This window comes from Cetorhinus maximus, chromosome 16 (genome assembly GCF_964194155.1).
Source record: "Cetorhinus maximus chromosome 16, sCetMax3.hap1.1, whole genome shotgun sequence".
Lineage (NCBI taxonomy): Eukaryota > Metazoa > Chordata > Chondrichthyes > Lamniformes > Cetorhinidae > Cetorhinus > Cetorhinus maximus.
The window spans coordinates 39,075,884-39,101,379 of record NC_135894.1 but is presented as its reverse complement, the minus strand read 5'-3'; the positions used below and the strand labels follow the sequence as shown (position 1 = coordinate 39,101,379).

Below are 25,496 nucleotides of genomic sequence, written 5' to 3'. Positions count from 1 at the left end.
TGGTAGTCCCAAGCCTGCCATTTGATAGATGGGGTTTGTCACAAGGAATTTGTTAGTGATTTTCCCGTGTTTCCATTCCTTAATCCAAGAATGGCTGCTGCTATACCTTGCTCGGGAACATTGCTCCCAGTGGGGTGCAGAGATGGAAGGCGGGCAGTAGGTAGGTTGAAAGGGCCATTATAGAGTGATAAGTGAGGTACAGCATGATGGCTTAAACCAGCTTGTGGGTTTTCATCAGTCAGTGGATGTGTGGGGAGTGACTTTTGCAAGTAGAGAAAGCCAGAGACGGGGTGTTGATTATTGTTGGGTGTTCCAGTTATGATGCGCATTGTGAGTGCTGACCTTTACCAGACAGGTGCACAGTACCGCAGAGTATGATGAGGCAAGTGCTGAGGCCCGAAGTGTTGTAACAGTAGCACCCCACATGGACCCAGCAAGTTTGGTTAATAGATTGTTTCTGGTTTTGACCTTTGCTACCGTTTCCTTCAGATGTTCCCAAAGGACAAGGCCCTATCTAGTGTTATTCTGAACTATGTTGGGTTGGGATCCTGCTTTAGTCTCTGGCCATGCATGTAGATATGCAATTCTTTTTTGGCCTTGGCATGGTGCAGGTGGAACACACTGGATATGATTTTGGAGAGATTCGTCATGGGATGCCATTTGCTGCAGTATTCCGTTAACTTTCTAATGTCCTGTTAAGGATCTTGTCCAGAGTGCTGAACGATGGAGCTTTTGTGGCACAACAGATGTTATTAGCATAGATGAACTTGTGGGATGTGATTGTTGGCAGACCATTTGTGTACATGTTAAACAAGGTTGGGGCTAGCGCCGAGTCCTGTGGTAGTCTGTTGACCTGTCTTCTCCATGCACTTCTCCCTTGACCAAAGTGGACTCTGAATCATCTGTTGTGAAGGAGTGTTTTGACAACTGTCATGACCCAAGTTGGAAGCAACCCGGGCAGTTCTAGGAGCAAGCCAGTGTGCCACACTGCATTGTAGGCAGCTGTGAGGTCCAGTAGCACTATGCCTATCTTCAGTTTCTTTTGGAAACCATTTTTGGTGTAGGTGGTGAGTGCTAGTACTTGATCACATGTACTACGGACCTTACAGAAACCAGCTTGATCGACATTAGGGATGGTCTCTATTTCCAGAGATATGCATTGCACATTTGATGTTAGATAAATTGCATCTACTGCATTACACTTGCCCACTTTTTCTGTTACCACTTCAAAGAATTCAGTGAGGCTGGTCAAGCAAGACTTTAATTTCCAAACCCATGCAGACTATTCATTATATTTTTTAGTTTCCAGATGATTTCTGCTGTTCAAAGCACCAAAGCATCTCTTGGCGTAGTCATGGATGACCTTCTCTTAACAGTTGTCATTGTGCTTTATTTGACATGGCCAATTGTACCACTCTCCTTTAGTGCCTCTTCTAAATTTGACACAATAGCCAAGGTGCTTGCCTGACATCAAATCTTGAATAAACTACCACCTTTTCCAGCTTAATATTTTTTAAATTGAAGTCATTGCCTTTGCTCGTGTGGCATGCTCTAGTCTCTTGCCACTGACTCAACCCCTTCCTGGTCATTCTCTTGAACCAGACTGTCCTTAATCTTGGCATATTAACCTATCTTGAATGATCTTTAAACTGTATATCTTACCATCATCAAGATTGATGACTCCCATTCCCCTCTGCCTCAACCTAAGCTTCAGAAACACTGAAATGTTTGTGTGTGCCTTCATCACTTTCGGTCTTAACTATTTCAGCGCTCTATTTGCTGGTCTCCCATCCCTCTATAAACTCCGACTTTCACTAAACCCTGCTGCTTTTATGCAGTCCTTCACAAATTTGTTTGTTCATCCCATCTTACTGACCTTTACCGACTCCGTTTAATATCCTCTCTGTGCTAAATGCTTTGATTCTGGCCTTCTAGTGGTCCCCTGGCCCACAATAGTCAAGTTGATCCTACTTTCTGGGAATTCTCTCTGCCGATGGTTGTCTCTTCTCACCTTTCCTTAAAAAGGAATCCTCAAAGGTTTTCTCCTCTATCTCCAAATCTCATTTCAATACTTGTTCTAACTACCTTGCACTCAAGTACCTTGGGATACTATCCATGTTAAGGATTCTACAAAAATTTAGCCTTTTCTTCACGCAGCCTGCTTTAATGGCCTTTTCAATAGCTTATTCCACAGTTCTATTCCCCTTGTGTTAACAAGATATGATTTTCTTTCTTATCCCTAAATTCCTCATTGTCATTTGTTCTCTGATATTCAGATATTGCAACATGGTGAACATTTTACTTTGATTAATTTTGTCAGTTCCCTGCACCATAAACTTAACCAAGCCTACCTCTAAAGTTTTGTTTTCTCCCCCAGAAAAATCAGCCCAATTTCCTCTTTTTTTTTTTTCCCAGTTACCTTGGACCATCTTTGCTTCTGGCTGTGACCCTTTGGGAAGAGGCAAGCCATCATCTTCAATCTCCATTTCAAACTTCGTACCCTTGCAATGAATTCTATTATTTATCCCATTGCTGCTTCCAGACACTACCATTTCAATGCTTCATTGATCAATCTCCCATCCTCATGCTCGTCTAAATCTCCTCTGTTCTGTGTCCTAATCTGTACCAAGTCCCTTTCACATATACTTGGGAGTACTGAAGTGATAAACAATTGTCTGGTGTCTTTTTAGCAGCTAACCTGTGATGACTTTCAGCTGTTTTGAACTTGATGTTCTTCACTCAGTTGCTTCCTTTTCTAATGTAACCTTGGAAGTTAATCAGGCTGGTATGGTTAGTGAACTATAGGGGTAACAGTATATTCCATCTCTTGAGTATACCAATTATCAGAATGCCCCCTGGGCACCAGAACCTTTTGACTTTTTTTCTGATCTGAATCCAAAAAGAAAATTAGAGAAGCCTGAACTGTGACGTTGGGAGGGATTTTCTTTCCACCGAGGATAAGATGTTAATGAATCACCTGTTCCGGCACTTGTGTTGCTAAGAACAAGTGAAGCCACATATGTATCCCAATTGTTATTGTTATGACCTGTGTAAGCTTTTATGACTGTCTTTCTTGCTGTGGTGCATCTAATTTGATTTGGGGTAAGTCACTGCCAAGGCATTCATACTGTTAAGCGTCTGTTGTCTCTCAACATTGCACTTAGTCTAACTAGGATTCATTATTTCTACTAGATAATTTTGAGCCCTGAAGTAAAGAGAGAATTCTTTTGCCAGCTATCAGCTCCTGAGGCCCCAGTGGGGAATACCTCTATTTTTTGGCCAAGAAATCAAGAAGCACCAATAAGTCAAATTTATCCTTCTAAGACTGGAGAAGCAACCAAAGTTTTACTCTAGGCACTTCCATGGAGCCGTGGGCTTTTTAGCAACCATTACCACCCTCGCCCTGTTCTAGCCTGATGTATGATTATGAATCTTGGCATATATATGACAAGACTTTACACAAGTATTGACAGTGACTTTCATTACTGACCAGTATACTTGGTGGGTTCATTGAAATATTTTTAAAATAGCCAAATGTCCCACCTTGGGAATTTCCAGATGATACACAACTAATCAGGCACAAACAGCTTTAGGTGGCTGGATTTAGATTCATACTTTGCCTCTTCTAGTTAGCTTGGTTGTACACAATATTCTTTTTTCACTGCAAAATTTATGAATAATACACCTGGCACAGCATTGTCTATCTTAACTCTGAATTATAGAGAAATCAATCTCTGGAATATATACCATATTGCCCCCAGATGATCAGACAGTTTTAAATGGGCAAGAAGTGTAAAGTAACAATCTGAAATTGAGTTCTATCAACTATGGTTGCAGGTATCTTGCAATCCAAATAGCCTGCATGTACAAGAATTATACAACACAGAAGGAGGCCATTAGGCCTTTTATGCCTGTGCTACCTCTTTGGTAGAGCTATGCAATTAATCCCATTCTCCCATAGCCCTGTAAATTATTTTTCCTTTAGGTGTTTATGCAGTTGTTTTTTGAATGTTGTTGTTAATAGTGCATTCCAGATCACAGCAATTTGCTGTGCTTTTCAAAAAAATAGGTTTCTTGTTCTTCTAGCACTGTGGTTGATAATGTGTCATATTGTCCATGACACAGTTGTAAATCAGATTGGCCAACGCATTCGTGAAAGTGCACAACCCAAATAGAAACGCAATGAACAACTTCGATATACTAGTAAGATGTTCAGCTCCTTGATGCTGCCCAGTGGTCAGGCTCTCTGTTCTTATATATTTGGATTTTGAATGTCATTCACTTGACATCTTGGACGTTTGCCGTTGATGGTCACTTTGTTCAGTCTTCTGTAGGTGATGCAAAATCTAACCTTTCTAGATTTTGACTACAGGAAGTGCCTATGAGCCTGAGGATTGCGCAATAATATCTGCTTGCAATTTCTCAACATGTTGGCCTACCATGCATTTATTTTTACAAATTATACATATTAAGGGGTTGTGGCAGTGGGTCACTCCATCCTGGCTTGTCTGAAAACACATTGAAGCACTCAAATGAATTCTTCATTATTTATTTTACTCTAGTGCATTGCCAGAGGTGCATAAGGTAATCGAAGCGTTAAACTTTGAGTTGAAGTTATTTCTCCAAATAGTTACCTGGCTACCTTATGTTGCATTTCTCATGCCTGTTATGGAACAGCTTCAGTCAAGGGGTTATTTGGTGTTGTCTGTGCTTTAATGGATCTCTTTGAAGGTTTCTATCTGAGGAACTTTCCTTTCTGTGCAAGAAGCCTACTATTTAATTGAATTGCACCTAGTCCTATGCTCTAATCGGGATTCTTTATGGATTAATTAAATCACACAGTGATAAGATAGATGCTGACCAGTTCCCAAGTAAAGATGATCCTTATTTTTGGAATTATCCCACTAGCTTTAAAATATCATGCCAATTACCCCAGTAAGTCCTATGCTTGTAGGTTCAGTTCTAAAGTTGGCAAATACTATGTAAGGTGTTGCATTGAAACTTGGAACATCACATACTGCTGCCTTGGTTGAAAATTTAACATGCCCAAAAAGGACTCTGAATTGCCTCTGAAATATTGTCAATTTTTGTTAAGTCACATTTTCCCCTGAAGGTGGCAAATTTGAATTCTGTTCTCATGGATGGCTATTTTGTATTAACCCCTCTACACAGCAAACTCTTAAAGGGAATCATTGCCTTTTCTAGTTTGGAGCTTCCCTGATTATAGATAACGTATCTGTGGGAGAAAATGCTTTTGAAGAATCAGTGTAGATTGTGAAGGTGGGCACTTGGTAGCATTCCAGCTGATCCCTTGTCAAAGTTGCATATATCTGTTTGCTTGGAGAATGATGCGTAACTACTGATATATATTTATTTCCCATGTACGTGTAGAACCTAACCATTTATTTTTGTATATCATACATGCTGTAAATGTAGCCTCTAGCTAACAGTGACTCATTTTCTATGCATTTTGCTTCATTCTCCATTGATCTATCGCACTTACCCTTTGGCTTCTCAAAACACTCCTCTGGAGCTCACTCCACTGCTTCCCTACCATTATTGAAATATCTGTTCAACCTTTATATCCTCCCTCTTCAGTCCACTTTTTGCCTTAGCATTTAATTGACCACTTTCGTCTCCCATTCACCTACTTACTTGCTAAGTGGGATAGATTTCGAACAGATCTAGCAACTCAAGACTGGGCATCCATGAGGTGCTGTGGGCCATCAGCAGCAGCAGAATTGTACTCGAACACAATCTGTAACCTCATGGCCTGGCTGATCTCCCACTTTACCATTATCATCGAGCCAGGGGATCAACCCTTGTTCAATGAAGAGTGCAGGAGGGCATGCCAGGAGCAGCACCAGGCATACCTAAAAATGAGATGTCAACCTGGTGAAGCTATAACACAGGACTACTTGCATGCCAAAAAACATAAGCAGCAAGTGATAGAGCTAAGCGATCCCACAACCAATGGATCAGACCTGAGTGCTGCAGTCCTGCCACATCCAGTCATGAATGGTGGTGGACAGTTAAACCACTCACTGTAGAAGGAGGCTCCACAAATATCCCCATCCTCAATGATGGAGGAGCCCAGCACAGCAGTGCAAAAGATAAGGCTGAAGCATTCGCAACAATCTGCAGCTGGTAGTGCCAAGGGGATGATCCATCTCAGCCTCCTCTGGAGGTCCCCAGCATCACAGGTGCCAGTCTACAGCCAATTTGATTCACTCCATGTGACATCAAGAAACGGCTGAAGACACTGGATACTGCAAAGACTATGGGCCCTGACGATATTCCAGCAAAAGCACTGAAGACATGTGCTCCAGAACTTGCCACGCCCCTAGCCAAGCTGTTCCAGTACAGCTGCAACACTGGCATCTACCTGGCAATGTGGAAAATTGCCCAGGTATGTCCTGTACACAAAAGCAGGACAAATCCAACCTGGCCAATTACTGCCCCATCAGTCTACTCGATCATCAGTAAAGTAATGGAACGGGTCATCAACAGTGCTATCAAGCGACACTTGCTTAGCAGTAACCTGCTCACTGATGCCCAGTTTGGGTTCCGCCAGGGTCACTCAGCTCCTGACCTCATTACAGCCTTGGTTCAAACATGGACATAGCAGCTGAACTCCCAAGGTGCGGTGAGAGTGACTGCACTTGACATCAAGGCAGCATTTGACTGAGTGTGACATCAAGGAGCCCTAGCAAAACTGGTGTCAATGGGAATCGGGGAAAACTCTCCGCTGGTTGGCGTAATACCTAGCACAATGGAAGGTGTTTGTGGTTGTTGGAGGTCAGTCATCTCAGCTCCAGGACATCACTGCAGGAGCTCCTCAGGGTAGTGTCCTAGGTCCAACCATTTTCAGCTGCTTCATCAATGGCCTTCCTTCCATCGTAAGGTCAAAAGGGGATATTCGCTGATTGCACAATGTTCACCATTCGCAACTCCCCAGATTCTGAAGCAGTCTATGTCCAGATGCAGCAAGACCTGGACAATATCCAGGCTTGGACTGACAAGTGGCAAGTAACATTCGTGCCACACAAGTGTCAGGCAATGACCATCCTCCAACAAGAAAGAGTTCAACCATCACCCCTTGATGTTCAATGGCATTACCATCACAGAATCCCCCACTATCAACATCCTGGGGGTTACCATTGACCAGAAACTGAATTGGACTAGCCATATAAATACTGTGGCTACAAGAGCAGGTCAGAGGCTAGGAATCGTGCGACGAGTAACTCACTTCCTGACCCCCTGTCCGCCATCTACAAGGCACAGGTCAGGAGTGTGATGGAACACTCCTCACTTGCCTGGATGAGTGCAACTCCCATAACAGTGAAGAAGCTGGACACCGTTCAGGCCAAAACAGTCCGCTTGATTGGCACCCAATCCACAAACATTCACTCCCTCCACCAGCGAGACACAGCAGCAGCTGTATGTACAATCTACAAACTGCACTGCAGGAATTCACCAAGGCTCCTTAGAGTGCACCTTCCAAACCCATGACCACTACTACCTAGAAGGACAAAGGCAGCAGGTGGATGGGAACATCACCACCTGGAAGTTCCCCTCCAAGTCACTCACCACTCTGTCTTGGAAATATATCGCCATTCCTTCACTGTCGCTGGGTCAAAATCCCAAACAGCACTGTGGGTTTACCTACACCACATGGACTGCAGCGGTTCAAGAAGGCAGCTCACCACCACCTTCTCTAGGGATGGGCAGTAAATGCTAGCCCAGCCAGTGAAGCCCACATCCCCGTGAATGAATTAAATTAAAATTTCCTTATTGAGGTTTGATAGCTAAAGCTAACCTCATCACGACCCAACTTTCATGATGTCGCTTTGTCTGCATTATTTGTTCTGATTCACGCAATTGTCCCTCCTTTTCTCCCTCAGCTTCAATACTAAGTGACTCTTTGCATGGTGATTTCAATCTCCATTGCAACTCCCTTTGCCCCTCTTCTCTGATTCACTGCCTTTGCTGAACCCGCCCCCTCCATGTAAATTCTCCTACCCATATTTGCTTCTACCCTCTCAACTTTGTATATGATGTAATTGCTCTATCTCCAGGTTTTCAATAATAGACAGGGCCATCTCCAATGACTTTCTTGTATCTGTCACCACCCACACCCCCATTTCCTTTTGCATCCACTGATGGAAAAAATTACTCACCGAAGTCGCTTGGAACTGCATTTGAAATTCCTAACTGCTTATCTTTTGACCTCCCATTAGCCACAATATTTCTGGAGTTGTCAATCTGATCAATAATTGATTTTTTTTTTGACCCCAGTATAACCTTTACCCTCTGCTACCCTTGTCACTTCAGCTGGTTTGCCTTCATTCTTGTTCATTCAAGTCCAAGTGGGTACTTAGTTGAGCATATCTAGTGTGCACCTGGTTTAGCCATCCATCACCATTGAATGCCATCAGGTATTACATTCCCTTGCCAAAATTGCTCAATATGCCAAAGATCATCCTAACTACTTATTTCTCTGATGAGTCATCTGCATAAAACCCACCCTTGCCTCAAACACAAAGTTTGAGGAGCTCATGGACTTCTTTGTCATAAAGAATGAGATCAGGCATTGAGCTGCCACTGCTGTATCCCCCCATTGTCACCATCGCTATCCTAACTCAGATTATAAATCATTCTCTCGCTCCTCCAAAAGGTCTGTCAGCACCCTCCTTGACTGTATTGCCTCCTAAATCTGTGTCCCTCTTTCCACAACTACATATTTGAATCTCCCTATTGAGGTTTTGCCATTGTCTTTGACTCTTGACACAAACACTGTACACTGGCCCCTTATTTCATCTCCCTGCCTGACTGCTTTCTCTGCTTATTTTACAGTCCTGTTTGGCCACAAGCTGAGCTTCTGACTGTATCATTTTTGCCAAAGACTACCTATACTTACTTTGCCCTCCTGTGCCCCTGCTTCACTTTGTCTGCCACTAAATTCGCTCATTCATGCTTATCCTTCAAACTCGATTATTCTAATGCGCTTCACACCCAAAATTGATTCCAATATTTTAACTGTCATCATGTCCCCCCCATCTATCACACACATCCTGGGTGAGCTACATTGGGTTCTCGTTGTCTAATTTAACATTCTGATTTTGGTTTTGAATCATTTTCTTTTTAACCTCCTCAAGGTCTACAGTCCTTGACTCTGACTTGTTAAATATCACTCCCTCATTGCTGTTGCATCTTTATCTGCTTGGCCCCTATAATTTGGGTTATCTCCTTAAACTCCCCTCCTCCACACTTCCTATCATCCTTGAAGGCCTTCTTTAAAACACTTTTTAAAAAAAAAAACTTTGTCATCCCTTTTCATATCTCTTTTGGCTTATTTATTTTTGTCTGATTATTGCTGTATGGAGCACTGGGATGATTTTCTATACTAAATGCTACATAATTGCAAGTTGTTTGTGAGTTGTACTAAGTATGATCTAGTGCATGATATTACATCTCTGCATTTGCAGTTAATTAGTTTGAAATGCAGTGACTACTGTTATGTAATAATTTTGCACATAGATTCTACGTGGAGAAATGCAATGAATACGTTAATCTATGTGTGATTGTACTGGTCTGTTGTGACAAATCATAAAACAAAACTGGAGTTTGTTGACTTCATTACATTGTTAAAATTTAAAAAATTTTTCTCCCCATAGAATGCTGCCTTTTTATATGGCCTTGGTCTTGTCTACTTCCATTATAATGCATTTCAATGGTGAGTAAAATATTTATTGTTCTTTAGTTGAAAATAAGCACATACAATAAGAGAAAATTTGAAAATTAATTAAATTTGTTTATTTGGGGCAATGCATTTGTTTTTGTGTGACATATATCAGTTTCTGATTTGCTATTGGCCTTGGATACATAGCTTGTAAAATTTAGCTAACTGGAGTTTCTAGTCTGATTGTAATTCAAGTTGAAAAATGTATCTTTTATTGCTTTTTTTTTCCCTTGCCCAATTCTGGCTGAATTGACATGGCATCGCTGCTTTAAGCCCATTAAGATGGGAAGCAGTAATTTTCCTATCTTCACTCCCTGATCCTATCATCTTCCACTTTTTAATTACTGGAAATGGTAAATAGGAGGAAGCATTGGATTGGAGCCTGTTAAAAAAACCTCCATCCTTCTACCCTTGTCCTCAACTCTCCTTGCCACCCTGTCCTCCTTTGCACACCCTCCACCCACATGCCCTTTTCACACCTCTCTTTCCACCTCATCCTCTCTTTCCACCCCCAACAGGCCCACCTTCTGATTCTATTTGAAGTAAATATAACACTTTGTCTTCCAGTGTAACATCACAGGAATCAACTAAAAATAAAAGGTTACTTGTATATAGTATTTTTCAGAATAATTGTCAGTTGTGGAATTCAATCCCTAAAGCAGCAGCAAGTATCCTAGAATACCATTAACATGAAAACTAAATTTGAATTAATCAGTCACTGTAAATGAATTTGCGATTATCCTCTACATGATACAAACACCTCATTATTGTAACACAGCATGTCCTCCAACTTGGGCAATAATATAGAAGATCTGGTAGATTAATAAAAGTTGTACAATCTAAATCAAATCCTATAAACTGGAGGAATTGCATGGTATTACCTAGCTATTGAAATATTTAAGGACTTCTCCACCAATTGCAGTCAGTATTGGTTGGAAAAAATTGTTGAATCTGCTTTGTCCATGTCAGCTAGATTGGGGGATGGGTGGTGGTGGTAGGGAAGTTAAAAAGCAATAAAGGATTTCTAATGTTTTGATGTGAAACAAACTAAAATTTCAAGAGTTTCCTTGAATTTTCTGGTAACTAAACAGGAATGTGCTGTGGCCATTATAAGTGTTGGAAGGGTTAAATTTGAGTTAATTATATTGTATTACTACAAAATGAGAAAATGCTCCAATAACAATTGGCCACTCTGAAGCAGCACAACCTCCATTTTCTGCTATATTTGCAAGATACCCCCACCATAGGTACATAATGGAAATAGGCAAATAATTGAGATTCTCGTGTTCTGTATGTAATTATCTATCTCCAATAACTCCTTGCATTTGATGTTTTCATTCTGTGGGAAGTGAGAAAATATGTTTGATTATTTTTTGACATAGTTGAAGGTTAGCATACTGCATTTTACTGTACACTCAATTTCAGACTGACTTTGTCCACTTATTTTGTGAATGTAAGCAGTGTGAATAAAATGTACCATTATTCCAAACCAGGAAAGGTGCTTTAATTTCAGCTGCTTGAGAAGTTGGATATTGACAGATTTCAATAACCTTTATAATTGAAGAACTGTTTTCCCTTGACAGTCATGTAGGCAATTTAGTGGAGGTTGTGGTACAGTGAAACCTTGGAGCGTACATGGATCTAACTTTCCAGAACTGCCGGGGCTGTGGCTTTACTATTTTTTTAAACAGATTGTGTTCTTCAGAATTGAAAGACTTTGTCACACATCCAGTTAGTGCCACACATCCACTTAGTGCCTCTATTTCCTTTTCTGTGGTTTAGAACCTGTGGTTGTTTTGGTCAAAGCAGAGGCAGTAGGACAAATGGAGCAACCAATAAGATTGTATAGATTTTGACCTATTTTTGTAAAGCTCTTTCACTTTTTAAAAAATGAGAACAGTTTCGATTTCTGTATCGAATATCAGCAAGTTGCTTTTCAGATATTGCTAGTTGCCTTATAATGTGGAAAGTTGAAGGATGTTTTCAGATTTGTTTTTCGCTACAGCCCCATATAACCTGTAAAGGCAATATAATACTGTAGATCACGTTGATTAGTTATTAAAACATAAATAAACTAAGGGTGGCATAGAATTTTTTTAATAAAAAAGGTCAGTAAAATGGACTGTTATTGCACCGAGAGTGAGTTTTGCTTCTAGATATACCATATTTATTAAACAAAGAAATGAGAAATTTCTATTTCATAGGCAATTTGTTGTCCCTTTGCTACTTTAAAACTGATAGGTTGTGTTAGAAGTTCTGATAAAATATTTTATATTAATGTGAAAGGGTAAATTGTGGTGTCGTTGCAGAGCCAATTATAGTATTAAATTGCTGTGATAACAGCCAGTCTAAAATCTTACAGAACTTTCTGTATGTCCATTAATGTTGCTGTGAACATGGCAGGGTTCAATTGAAATTAACTAAATCTCTAATTAGCACAGTATTTAAGTTGAGCTGTTGACTTCCTTGAAAACTGTGTATTGAAACAGTAGAATTAAGGAACTATCTTCTCCTTTCCAGCAGTCTGTTTTGAATCCAGCTGAGATTCATGAGGTGAAAGATGCTTTCCTTATTGATTGTAATGGTCCTGCATGAAATGTTTTTGAAAGATGCTTGCATTGCATTTTAATGATCACTGACACCCAGTGTCTTTTACCTAGAAGTTGTTGATGCTGTTGTAGTGCATACCCAACTAATTTTTGTCAGACTACCTATTAATGATGACTCACCTATTAGAGATATTAGCCTGGATTTTGTGGTAGTAATGACAGCAAAATTGCCAGCGTTCATCATCATTATTCCTCTAAAACCAACAGCAACTTCTAGAGCCCAAATATGCACAGTTAAACGTGGAAATCCATCAGTGATTATACACTTTTCCATGGTGCACTTTTACAATCTCAGCAGATGGAAATCAAACTGACAAGAACTTTCCCTTTTACATTGTGACATACACCTTGCTAATGAGGTATAACTGGGTTTTAATGATGATCTTAAGTCAACAATGCTGAAGAACCTCACTGGTCCTGGAAAATTAATTTTATATTTGTATAATGTCACTTTTTTCCATTATCATGTCATGGTTTTGTAATTTTACAAAAGTTTGTTTGATATTTCAGCTTCTAATGTGCATGTCCCGATCTTTATTTTGCTCTGTAGTTTAAAAAAATATATAAATAATGAAGGATAATTGGTGAATTTTACTTCCTGATTTGCTATCTGAGAATTCTTCAATGTGTTTGGCTGCTTACCCTGCTTGATGACATCACTGTTGCTGGACGCCTGGAGATCAAATTAATGTTGGGAAAGGTGAAATTCACACCTCAGAGATCACTGGATCTTTGCGGGCAGCTTTCTTTGAGGTCAGTGGTGAAAGTCGTTGCTTTGCTGCTGACTGCAAAATCCAGGCCAATAATTATCTGTAAGCTTGCATCCTATTACACCTTTAGGACAGAAACCAATAGACAATAACCTTTTCAAACATCCAGAAGTTGTTTATGTGCAGTTCAAAATCTTGCTATGACATTAAAAATTATAGATCCAGGAGGTAAGCAACAGCTTGGGTTCCATTGTGTGTAAAATTATTTTTAAAAAGCTCAATTCCTTGACCTAGCTGATTTCATAATGGAAAAATAGCCATTTATAATAAGAGAAAAATAACATGAAGTAGGGTTGGAGTCCAGTCGGTCACAATCTACTTTGAATTTGCATAACGCAATGATGATTTTTCAGTCACCACAGTCTATGATCTTTGGAGATGGAAATACCTTATAAAGGGTGAATTTCTAACCAAGGCAAGGGAAAGCATGGAAAGCTGCAAATTGAACCTGCGTTTTGTATATCTGTCTATTTTTCTTTCAGACTCATTCTACTATTCTTCTGAAGGCAATGATTTATGTTGGAGTGTGGTTCCATATATAATGACTCCCAACGATGAGTGAGCTAGTCAGTTTAACTGAGTCTGTATCGCATCTTCAGTCAGTATCTGTACATGTTTATGTCATCATAGCTCACATGTAAGTTTACATACATACTTTAGGGATTTCCTGGACACTCATCTAGTAGTGGAATCTGACCTATGATTTCTATGTTCAAGGCAGAACAGTTGAACTTTTTAATTCAACATTCAAGGTTTTTGTCAAGAATTTGGTATCTGGAATTAAAAATATTGTTACTGACATTAGTCTCAGTATTTGCTGAATAGTGTACCTTGAAATTTTGTTGTCTTTTGATTGTGTATATTGAGCTAAACAGGCTAGAACATGGCCATTCCCCAACCATGCGTTACCCTGTGTTATTCTCAGCATCACTGCAATGCACCAAAACGTCATTCTAAAAGATGTAGACAGCACGAATTGGTAAAGCAAATTAGCGTAACCAAATTAAATAAATTAATTGGTTGCCCCTTGTTTATAATTTGTTCATGTTTTCTTTGGGCTTACTCAGAATAAGGCATTAGCACAAAATAGAATCCTGGCAACTAAGCCCCTCTAAACTCAAATGAACTAATTGCTCACACCTAGTCAGTTTGAATTGAATTACATGCCCAAAGTAGTCTCGATTTTCTGACCACCACCACCAACTATTTATGTTTATATCGGGCCTTTAATGTAGTGTAAAGAATATTTCTTTTCATTTCTGCTGGATTATGGATTAAAATTACAATGACCACCTTCGTGTCACCAACAAAGAACTGAAAGGAATTTGGAAGACATTGATCAAAATCAACCCAGCGAATCCTGTACTCTGGAATTGGTGCTATTGAACTGTTTTATTCCACCCTTAAAATCCATGTTTTTGTGTGTCTTATGTGTCTTGTATGTGTGTGTGTAGGGATTTAAGAAGGGGTAGAGTTTAGGTTATAGAGTTAGAAATTAGTAGTTCATATTTCTTTCTTTTGCCATTGTTTTAAGACAATTTGTTCAATAAACAGTTATTTACTTATTAAGCGAACAAACCTGGTGCTTGTATTCTGTTAACCTAAATTAAACAATTAAGTGGGTTGATCAAACTTTTTTCACATTTGTTGCAGCTTGGGGAGCAGTGGGGTTTGACATTGCAGTGCACTATCCTCAATAAGTCGAGACAGTAATAAATTGGTCCAAGACACTTCACAGGAGTGTTGTCAAAGTGTTCGACATGTAAGGAAATATTAGGTGATAAATCTATCTCTTTGACCAAGCTTTAAGGGGCATCTTAAAGGAGGAAAGAGCAGTAGGAGGACAAAAGTTTTATGGAGGGAATTCTGGAGCTTAGGATCTTGGCAGTTGAAGACATGGCCACCATTGGTTGAATGATTAAAATTGGGGTTGCACAGGAGGCCAGAATTGAATTGAAGTTATCTTTTGAGGGTTGGGGTTGTAGAGCTGGGGGTTGTTACAGAGAAAGGGGTGAGGCCATGGAGGAATTTAAAAACTAGGATCAGAATTTTAAATCAGCAGTGTTGTTCAACTGGGAGCAGGTCAAATAGCACAGGGTGATTGGTGAATAGGACTTGGTGTGAGTTAGAATATGGGTAGCAATAGTTTGGATATGTTTAAGTATGTTGGATTGTATGCCCCACCAGAATACTGTTGTATATTTCTTAACCCTGCTATCCTTTGAATTTAACTCTTCAAGAGCAAACTTTTAACTTGTTGGTAACATATACAACAAGTCTTAAGGTTACCCCATGGCAGTGGGCTTGATTGCCTTATCTTGAAGCACTTTGCATATGCTCAAAAGCATGGAGCTCCCTAGTTAATAGCATTGTAGGCATCTCTCACCACGTAAGGGTGTTGTGGTTCAAGGAGAAGGCTTACCACTGCCATTTCAAGGGCAATTAAGGATGGGTAGTAAATGCTGCGCTTGCTAGAGGTGTCCAATCTTGATGGCAAATAATTTAGAAAGCACATGGCTTTTTGGAATGAGCATTTCTATAGCCTGGTCACAAAAATTGGTGTGCAAGACCTGGATGCCTTGCATTTTCCAACAGAATGACATGGCTAACCATGGTTTGCTCCTCCCTGTACAATTAAAAAGGTCCATGACTCTCCTTGAACCATTCAACAGCTGATTAGCTCAGTGATGACTTGGCTAGTCCATTGGTCAGCTTGTTGTGCTGGAGTTATAATATACAATCTTTTGCTGCAGTTAAAGACAGGAATAAATTATGGAAGCTTTCAGTAATCCACATGTGATCTCCAAATAGCTCAGCAACAATAATTCCAGGCTTGTGTTTCTTCAGATTGCTCCCAAAGGGATCAGCAGCAGTGATGCTTCTGATTGCAAATTGAATTGGTAAACTGTGCTGTTGGTCTATAGTAGAGCATTGGACATATAGCCACTCTCTCATAAACTGCCCTAACAATGCTTTATTCGCCCACAAATGTTATGCTGTCTTTTGAGGGCACAAGACTCCTTTCCTGATTGTAGTATACATCTGCAGTGGCGTTGTACTCTCCAAGAATGGATGCAAAAAAAACATCTTCAATACAATGAGACAAAGCCAGTTATTTCTAAAAATGCATAGCATGTCAGTCACCATCTTTAAAGAAAAAAGCATTGGCTATTGCATTCAGTTGAACTGAAAAATAGGCATTAAAGGAGGGCTGAGGATAGGGAGAAATTGAATATTTCATTTAGTAAGAGAAGTTATTGAGTTGAACGGCCTTTAAACTACTTAAAATGTGGTGGATATATAAAAATTATGTGAGACAATAGAAAGTCATTAAAGAAATAAGCGAAAGTGAAAATAGCTATGGGTGTGGTACAGCCCACACAAGGAAATGGTGTAAATTTGAGTAAGAAAAATAACCTGCAGGTACAGGAGATCTGAAATGAAAGTTTGTTGAGTGGAACAAAGCCAATGGTTTCAGCCTTCTCAATATTTAATAATGGGGATCGGTTAATAATGCATCCTGATCGGGCTGTTAAGCAATACTTACATTTTCAAAAAAAAGATTCTAGCTTGTCCGTCTGGGCTAATGGAGAGTCTGCTTGTCAGAGCATGTTTACACTGTATGGGCTGCTAAGCTACAACTTGACTTGGCATATACAGAAGGAGCCATTAAACTGGGGATTCCTCCCTTTTCCCTTTAAAAAAATCTATCATTGCACGAGGTATATGGAGGGATGAGTACTTTACAAGAAAATTAACCCATTACTGGTGTTTCTTTTTAAAGAACTAAGTATGTGTATACATACAAGCATCTCTTTTCTGCATGGTGGCACTCATAATGACCTACATTTAATAGTAGTACCATCAAACATACCTCTTTTGACTGAAGTTGTATTTGACTGACAAAAACAAACTCGACATTTTCCTGTTTAGCTTTGTGGTGTATTTCTTCAGTTGTGAACATGAGGTTTTGTCTGAAGGAGGTTAAGATTTTTCTAAAATTAGTGATTGGGTTGCCACGGAGGATAGTGAGAGAACAATATGCTAAGTGTTGAAATGTAGTTTGAATGGTTTGAACTCTTAACATTGCAGGATGAGTGGCTTAGATGCACCCCACAGGGTACAAGAGGAAATTACAGGACAAAATATTTTACCTCCAATGGTTGCATTTCAAATACAGTCAATTAGCTGCAAATTATTTTAGGATACCTGGAAATGATATATGGTACTATATAAAGGCACAATTGTTTGTTCCCACAGACCATGAAGCCCCAGCTTTATTTGCTCCTTGTGTTAAGTGATCTCCATTCATGAAGTCATTGGGTTGCTACAACTTGCTTTAGTGCCTTTTAAGCTTGAGAGTGTTCCTGCTCCTGACTGTTATCCAGTTGGAGCATGTGATATTGGAAAGGGACAGAATAAAAATATAATCAGCTATGTGTCCATTGGCAAATTGTCTACTAAAACTTCATGTTTAGACTTGTTCAAGGTACTGGAAAGTCTCTAGTATAAATTCCACAGGCTGAAAAAAAACTATAACAGTGCATTATTTGGTGAAACTGTATATTTATTTCCCAACCTGAACATTGATTGTGAAGCAATAGGTGACCAAGCCTGGCCATTGGAGGATGCTATGGGAAGTGGGGGGTGGTCTGGGGAAGGGAGATGGGGAGACGGCGGGGAAGAGGGGGAGACATGGGGAATGGTGAATGGAGAGAAGGGTGCGGGGGAAGGGAGACATGGTGAATGAGGGGGATGGGGAGATGGGGTAAAGGGGAAAGGGAGAATGGGATGGGGCAGGGAGGGGCGGGGGCAGGAAGAAAGTGGGCTGGGGGGGAATATAAGATGGGGGATGGGGAGTGAGGGGGTGGGGAAATGGAAGACGGGGGCAAGGTGAAAGGGAGACTCGGTGGGGGGTGGTGGGGCAGAGTGCTAAGAATTGAGGATAGGGAGGCAAATTAGCAAGTGGACAGGTAGAGAGAAGGTGACAGAGTGGTGAGAGGAGGAGGGAGGTAGAGGGGAAATAGCAGGAAAGGGAGGGAAAAGGATAGCAAGCAAAAAGTTGAGTTGAGTTTCAGGAGTGACATGGATGAGACACAGAAGCTGTGCTACTCGGGGCTTGTTTGGGTGATTTAGTGTTACCAAATTTGAATTTGTATAGTATTTCTATTGTATGCAGTGATTTATTTTATTTTCCAAGCTATTCCAGCTAGGAATGCAGTGCTGCACATGTACGGTACAGTATTTCAACTTTTGATTTTTCCAGGCAGGAAATGTCTGAAGGATCCGAACTCCGGCTTTCATATTGATTCCTATGGGAATCAATTATTTATTTTAAGTTGTTTCACTTAATGTTGTTATTTTCAGGAATGCAATCACAACTTTTCAGTGTTGGCTTACTTTACACACACTCCGTGTTGATTCCTTTCTGTCCTAGTCAGGTGACCAACTCTTCAGGGACATTTGAACCCATGTTGGGGAGTGCAGAGACCAAGCCTGAGGGTGTGAAACAATCGGTGGTGGGCGTTCACGTTAAAATGGGTGCTGTCTGGTGCATTCTTTTCCCCTATTTATTGAAAATATATATTCAGTCAAGACTTGAAAATATCTAAAAGATACCATCTTCCCACAGAAATAGTTGGCGATATGATTCAAGGATACCAAAATAATTTTGATTTATGCATCCTGGTTTCATACACTTACTCTCTGTCAACTTCACCGGTGAATTGAACTTAGACATTGTTTTCCAGTTAACATTTTATGTAAACCAAATTTGGTTACTTTTTCATGTATGCATAATTTGTGTTGCTATATTACTTTGTATGATTCATACAATTCATGCCATAGCTGATCTCAAGTGAAGCTTGATGTAAATGTGAAATCTTACATTATACATTTGACAGTAATAGTTTGGAAATGTATTGTCTCACAGTGAAATTGCTTGTTAAGATACTTTTCTCTTGACGCTACAGCTTTCAGCAGACCACAAATAGATTGTGCAAAGGCATGACATTTGTTAATTATTTACTTTTTACTTACATTTCAGCCTTTGAGATCAACACCACACCTATTCCTACATCCACCCTACTTTTGTCCCATCAAAACGAACAGCCTTGATGTGTGTATTTGATAGGGGTGTGCTTAAGGCAAAATGACCCTAGGGTGCACAGGTTTCTCAAATCCTTGCATGTTCTAAATATCTGATTCCATTTCTCTGGAACTGATTTGCCCTGACTAACACCCTTTAACAGTGATGCAAGAATACAGTAGTTATCATATAGACCATCAGCCTTGAAGCTGGAAACTTTCCATACGCTCACCTACCAGTGAGTCAAACTTGAGATCTTCACCATTCAAGTTCAGAGAAAACAGTGGATTGTGAGTTGTCGGGTCAAACCACTTTTCAAGTTACAAACTTGTTGCCTGGATGCAAGTAATGAAATTCCTTGTTATTTCTTCCCTTTGGCGATCAGGAAGCTGAACCAGTCAACATTGTGTTTGGTCACCAAAGAAACGATATGTTGATTTTTTTTTAAGCTTTCATGGGATGTGGACATCGTTTATTTTTCATCTCTACTTGCACTTGAGAAGATGGCAGTGAGCTGCCTTGAACCATTGCAGTCCACGCGGTGTAGGTACAACCATTGTGCTGTTAGGAAGGGCGTTCCAGGATTTTGACCCAGCGACAGTGAAGCAATGGCAATATAGTTCCATGTCAGAATGGTGTGTGGTTTGGAGGGGAACTTGCGGGTGGTATTCCCATGCACCTGATCCCATGCCCTTCTAGGTGGTAGAGGTCGTGGGTTTGGAAGGTGCTGTTGAAGGAACAACCTTGATGAGTTTCTGCAGTGCACCTTGTATCTGGTACACACTGCTGATACTGTGCATTGGTGGTGGATGGGGTGCTGGATGGTGTCGAGCTTCTTGTGTGGCTGGAACTGCACTCATCCAAGCAAGTGGAGAGTATTCCATCACACTCCTGACTTGTGCCTTGTAGATGGTGGGCAGGCTTTGGGGAGCCAGGAGGTGAGTTACTTGCCACAGGATTCCTATCCTCTGACCTGCTTTTGTAGCACAGTATTTATTTGGCTAGTCCAGTTCAGTTTCTGGTCAATGGTAACCCCCAGGATGTTGATAGTGAGGGATTCAGTGATGGTAATGCCTTTGAATGTCAAGAGGAAATGGTTAGATCCTCTCTTGTTGGCAATGGTCATAGCCTGGCACTTGTGTGCCAAGAATGTTACTTCTGCAGAGCTTACTATGTAATTGCTGAATGACATCATAAAGCTTAGGTGTGGATGTTTCCATGGACTGTAACTTTAGGTTGGCCTCTTCAAACACAGGGAACAAGTTGGCACAGAACAGAAGGTAGATGTTCTGACACATTCATTATCACATTATCACCTTCATGATGCTCTTCATTTATCATAAGGAGCTTCTGAAAATGCTGCAAACAATCTGTACTGCTGAAGTATGGGAACAAAGGAAGCCACACTTTCAAAATACCTTTTCAGCCTCTGCAGAATCTCTGGTGGGGAAAAAACTTGGATTCCTTGCCCTCATCTAACAGTCACCCTTATTTTTGTGTTACGTTGTCCCGCAGCATGCTGTTCCATGTTGCTCAGCCCACCATGACCTGTTGGGAAACTTTTGGAACAGGCAGTACAGTATGCTTCATGCTTATTTTCAATGTAGGATTTCAGCCAGCTGTTATAGTCTCGATCCTGAAGCCATTTGTCCCTAAACATGGACTATCTTTTAATTTTTTGTGATGGGGCAGTGCAATCACACAAAATACAGGATGGTTGGTCACCCTGGTCCTGGCGCCAATGCCAAAATACCTAAATTGTTTTATTAAAAGCTGCTGGCGCTAAGTGTAGGCCTCCTGTAGATTTGGAAATTTTCTTTTAGCCCTTAATTTTAGGAGGACTATCATATAGTTGTAACTAGTCAGGTGTAAGGTAAATTGCTGTATTTCCACCAGGTTATAAATGCATTCCGGACAGCTGTGTTTTAGAGAAGTATTGACGGTAGTCATGCCAGCAAGAAACTTCTGTGGATGAACAGCTCATGTTTGAGAAAGTATATTGTGGAAGGGGGAAATTAGTAAACTTTTTTGAAGTCTTAGAATTGTTTTCCAGTGCAGTAGTTCATAGTTAAGCATTCAGTAACATTTCTTCTTTCTTTTGGAGATAGTGTCCACTTTTATTCTTTATGCAAATATATATATATTTCTCTGCTGTGCAGGTTCTTGCCACATGGTGTCACTAAATCACATATGTGTGTGTGTGTGTGTGTGTGTGTGTGTGTGTGTGTGTGTGTGTGTGTGTGTGTGTGTGAGTGATAGCTTGTGATTTCATGCTATAACCATGACAGTACAACATAACTGTTCAATCATACTGAGGCAGTCTTCTGTTCCAAAGGAAGGATGTACAAACTTCAAGACACGAACATGGTATAAAAGCTAAAGGGAGTGGTAATGGTAAAGAAACAAAAGCTTCCTCTGGATGTGTGAATGGCTGGAGAGCAACTGTCTGAATGCAGAGCTTTATTGCTCACTGCTAATTGCCCTTGAGAAGATGGTGAACTGTCTCTTCAAACCACTGCAATTTGTGTGGTGCATCAACAATGCTATTAAGTAGTCCCAGGATTTTGACCCATTGACATTGGAGGAGCAATGATGCATTTTGATTCAGGATGCTGTGTAGCTTGGAGGAGACTTGCATGTGGTGATGTTCCCATGCACCTGCTGCCCTTGGTCCTTCTAGATTGTAGAAATCGTGGGTTTGGAAGCTACAATCGAAGAAGCCTTTGCTAGTTGCTGAAGCACATTCTGTATATAGTGCATTAGTGAAGAAAGTGATTGTTTAAGGTAATTAAATGAACTGCTTTCTCAAGGATGGCGTTGAGCTTCTTGAGAGTTGTTGGAGCTGCACTCTTCCAGATAGTTGGAGAGTATTCTATTACACTTGCGCCTTGCAGATGGTGGGAAAGTTTTGGAGAGTCAGGAGGTGAGTTATTGACCACAGAATACCCAGCCTTTGACCTGTTCTTGTAGCCACAGTGTTTATGTGGCTGATTAGTTAAGTTTCTGATCAGGTGGTGAATCCCAGGAACTTGAGTGTGGAATTCAGTGATGGTGGTTAGATTTTCTCTTTTTAGGAGAAGTTCATTATCTGACACTTTGACAAGGAATATTCTTGACACACACTTATAAGTCCAATTCCGAATGTTCTCCATGTCTTAACTGCAAGTGGGCATTGTCTGCTTCAGTATCTGGGGAGTTGCGAATGACAATGACATGAACGCTGCGATCATCAGTGAACATCTGGACTTGTGGCCTTGTGATGGAGGCAAGGTCATTGATGAAACAGCTGATAATGGCTGGGCTGAAGACACCACCCTGAGGAACTCCTGCACTGATGGGATGGAGATAATTGACCTCCAACAGCAACAACAATCATCCTTTCCACTGGCTAGGATCATGGGTAGTAGGGAGTTTTCCTCTTGATTCTCATTGACTTCAATTTTACTAGGACTCCTTGATGCCATATTGGATCAAATGCTGCCTTGACCTCATAGGCAGTCACTTGTGCCTCAGCTCTACAATTCAGCTCTTCTGTCTATGTTTGGACCATGGCTGTAATGAAGTCTGGAGCTGAGTGGCCCTGGCAAATCCCAAACTGAGCTTCAGTGAGCAGATTGTTGAAGAGTAAGTACTGTTTGATATCAGTACTGACATTACCTTCCATCATTTGCAGATGATTGAGAGTGGACTGATGGGACATTAATGGGCTGGATTGGATTTGACCTGGTTTTTGTGGACCAGATATACCTGGGCAGTTTTCCACTTCATCGAGTAGATTCCAGTCTTGTAGTTGTGCTGGAACAGCTTGCCTGAGGACCCTGTTTTCAGGGCCTGTTGTCTTTGCTGTAACCAGTGTGCAACACTGTTTCTTGATATCACTTGGAGTCAACTGCATTGGGTGAAGACCAGCAGCTGAGATGGTGCAAACCTTGGGAGGAAACGGAAGTTGATAATCCATTTGGCATTTTGGCTGAAGGTAGTTGCAAACTCTTCAGCCTGGCCTTGTTCACTATATTGGACGCTGCCACCATTGAGGATGTTCATGGTGCCCCCCTCCCATTAGTAGTTTGACTCATGACTGAATGTGACAGGGCTGCAGATATTTGATCTGATCTGTTGGTTGGCATCACTTTTTAAATTCATTTTACGGAATGTGGACTTCGCTGACTAGGCCAGAATTTATTGTTCATCCCTAATTGCCTTTGAGAAGGCGGTAGTGAGCTGCCTTCTTGAACCACGGTAGTCCACGTGGTGAAGGAACACCACGGTGCTGGTAGGGAGGGAGTTCCAGGATTTTGACCCAGTAACAGTGATATATTTCCAAGCCAGGATGGTGAGTGGCTTGGTGGGGAACTTCCCATGTATCTGCTGCCCTTGTCCTTCCAGATGGTAGCGGTTGTGAGTTTGGAAGGAGCTGCCTAAGAAGGCTTGGTGAGTTCATGCAATGCATCTTGTGGGTGGTACACACTGCTGCCACTGCACCGGTGGTGGAGGGAGTGAATGTTTGTGGATGGGGTGCCAGTCAAGTGGGCTGCTTTTTCCTGGATGGTGTCAAGCTCCTTTAGTGATGTTGGAGCTGCACTCATCCAGGCGAGTGGAGAGTATTTCATCACACTCCTGACTTGTGCCTTGTAGATGGTGGGCAGGCTTTGGGGAGCCAGGAGGTGAGTTACTTGCCACAGGATTCCTATCCTCTGACCTGCTTTTGTAGCCACAGTATTTATTTGGCTAGTCCAGTTCAGTTTCTGGTCAATGGTAACCCCCAGGATGTTGATAGTGGGGGGAATTCAGCGATGGTAATGCCATTGAATGTCAAGGGACAATGGTTAGATTCTCTATCATGTTAGAGGTGGTCATTGCCTGGCACTTGTCTGGCATGTATGTTACTTGCTACTTGTCAGCCTAAGCCTGGATATTGTCCAGGTCTTGCTGCATTTGGACATGGGCTGTTTTTCAGTATCTGAGGATTTGCAAATGGTGCTGAATATTGTCAATCACCAGCGAACATCCCCACTTCTGACCTTATGATGGAAGGAAGGTCATTGATGAAGCAGCTGAAGATAGTTGGGTTGGCCTGAGGAACCCCTGCAGTGATATCCTGAAACTGAGATGATTGATTTCTAACAACCGCAACCATCTTCCTTTGTGCTAGGGATGACTCCAACCAGCGATGAATTTTCCCCCGATTCCCATTGACTCCAGTTTTGCTGGGGCTCCTTGATGCCACACTTGGTCAGATGTGGCCTTGATGTCAAGGGCAGTCACTCTTACCACACCTCTGGAGTTCAGCTCTTTGGCCCATGTTTAAACCAAGGCTGTGATGAGATCAGTAGTTATGGCCCTGGTGGAATCCAAACTGAGCGTCAGTGAGCAGGTTATTACTAAACAAGTGCCGCTTGATAGCACTTGATGACCCCTTCCGTCACTTTACTGATGATTGAGAGTAGACTGAATTGGCAGTAATTGGCCGGGTTGGATTTGTCCTGCTTTTTGTGTACAGGACGTACCTGGGAAATTTTCCCCATTGCCGGGTAGATGCCAGCGTTGTAGCTGTACTGGGACAGCTGGGCCAGGAACGTGGCAAGTTCTGGAGCACAAGTCTTCAGCACTATAGCTGGAATATTGTCAGGGCCCATAGCCGCTGCAGTTTCCAGTGCCTTCAGCCATTTCTTTATATAATGTGGAGTGAGCAGAATTGGCTGAAGACTGTCTTCTGTGATGCTGGGGACCCCTGGAGGCTTGCCTTTGAACGAATGAATCAGATTATTCAGATGTGATCTACCCATCACAAATCCATACGAAGTCCTTAATCAGCTGATACATGTCCAAGTGCTCAATCACTCCTCTGATAATAGATTCCAGTAACTTCCTCACACCATTTCCTTAATTTCCATTATCATCTTGTCTAGACTTACCTTTAATGAGCCCACATTCCACTTTTCCACTGAATTATATTTATGTAAAAGAAAACAGCTGTAACCTTCGTTGCTTTGTATCTTTTTGTATTTTATAGCTCAAAGGTCTTGCCCATGGGCTGGACTTTAGGCTGGCCTTCCAGTGGGTTTGAAAGTAGAGCAGGCTTGTAAAATCCAGCAGGTGACTTCCTCACCTGTCTGAAGGTTATGGAGCGCTACACAAGGGCCTCATCCTGCCCCCGCTGGTATTTGACGCGCAGCATGGGGAGGCCCACAACATGCGGGAAGCCCGGCACCTTTTAGCTGTGTGGGCTGCTGTTGGGGCAAGTTGGTGGGCAGGGTGGTGGTGGAGAATCCACCCAGGCCATGCTT

The 25,496-nt window shown here is 41.3% G+C and overlaps 1 protein-coding gene across 4 annotated transcripts in view; it reads left to right on the top strand.

Moving 5' to 3' along the window:
* kdm6a (lysine (K)-specific demethylase 6A) overlaps window positions 1–25,496 on the top strand; it is a 274,780-nt gene that overhangs the window by 91,938 nt on the left and 157,346 nt on the right. For all 4 annotated transcript variants that reach the window (XM_078559720.1, XM_078559718.1, XM_078559719.1 and 1 more), the window contains exon 5: window positions 9,678–9,736. In XM_078559720.1, coding sequence (XP_078415846.1) covers window positions 9,678–9,736 — 59 coding nt within the window. The remainder of the gene's footprint in view (window positions 1–9,677; window positions 9,737–25,496) is intronic.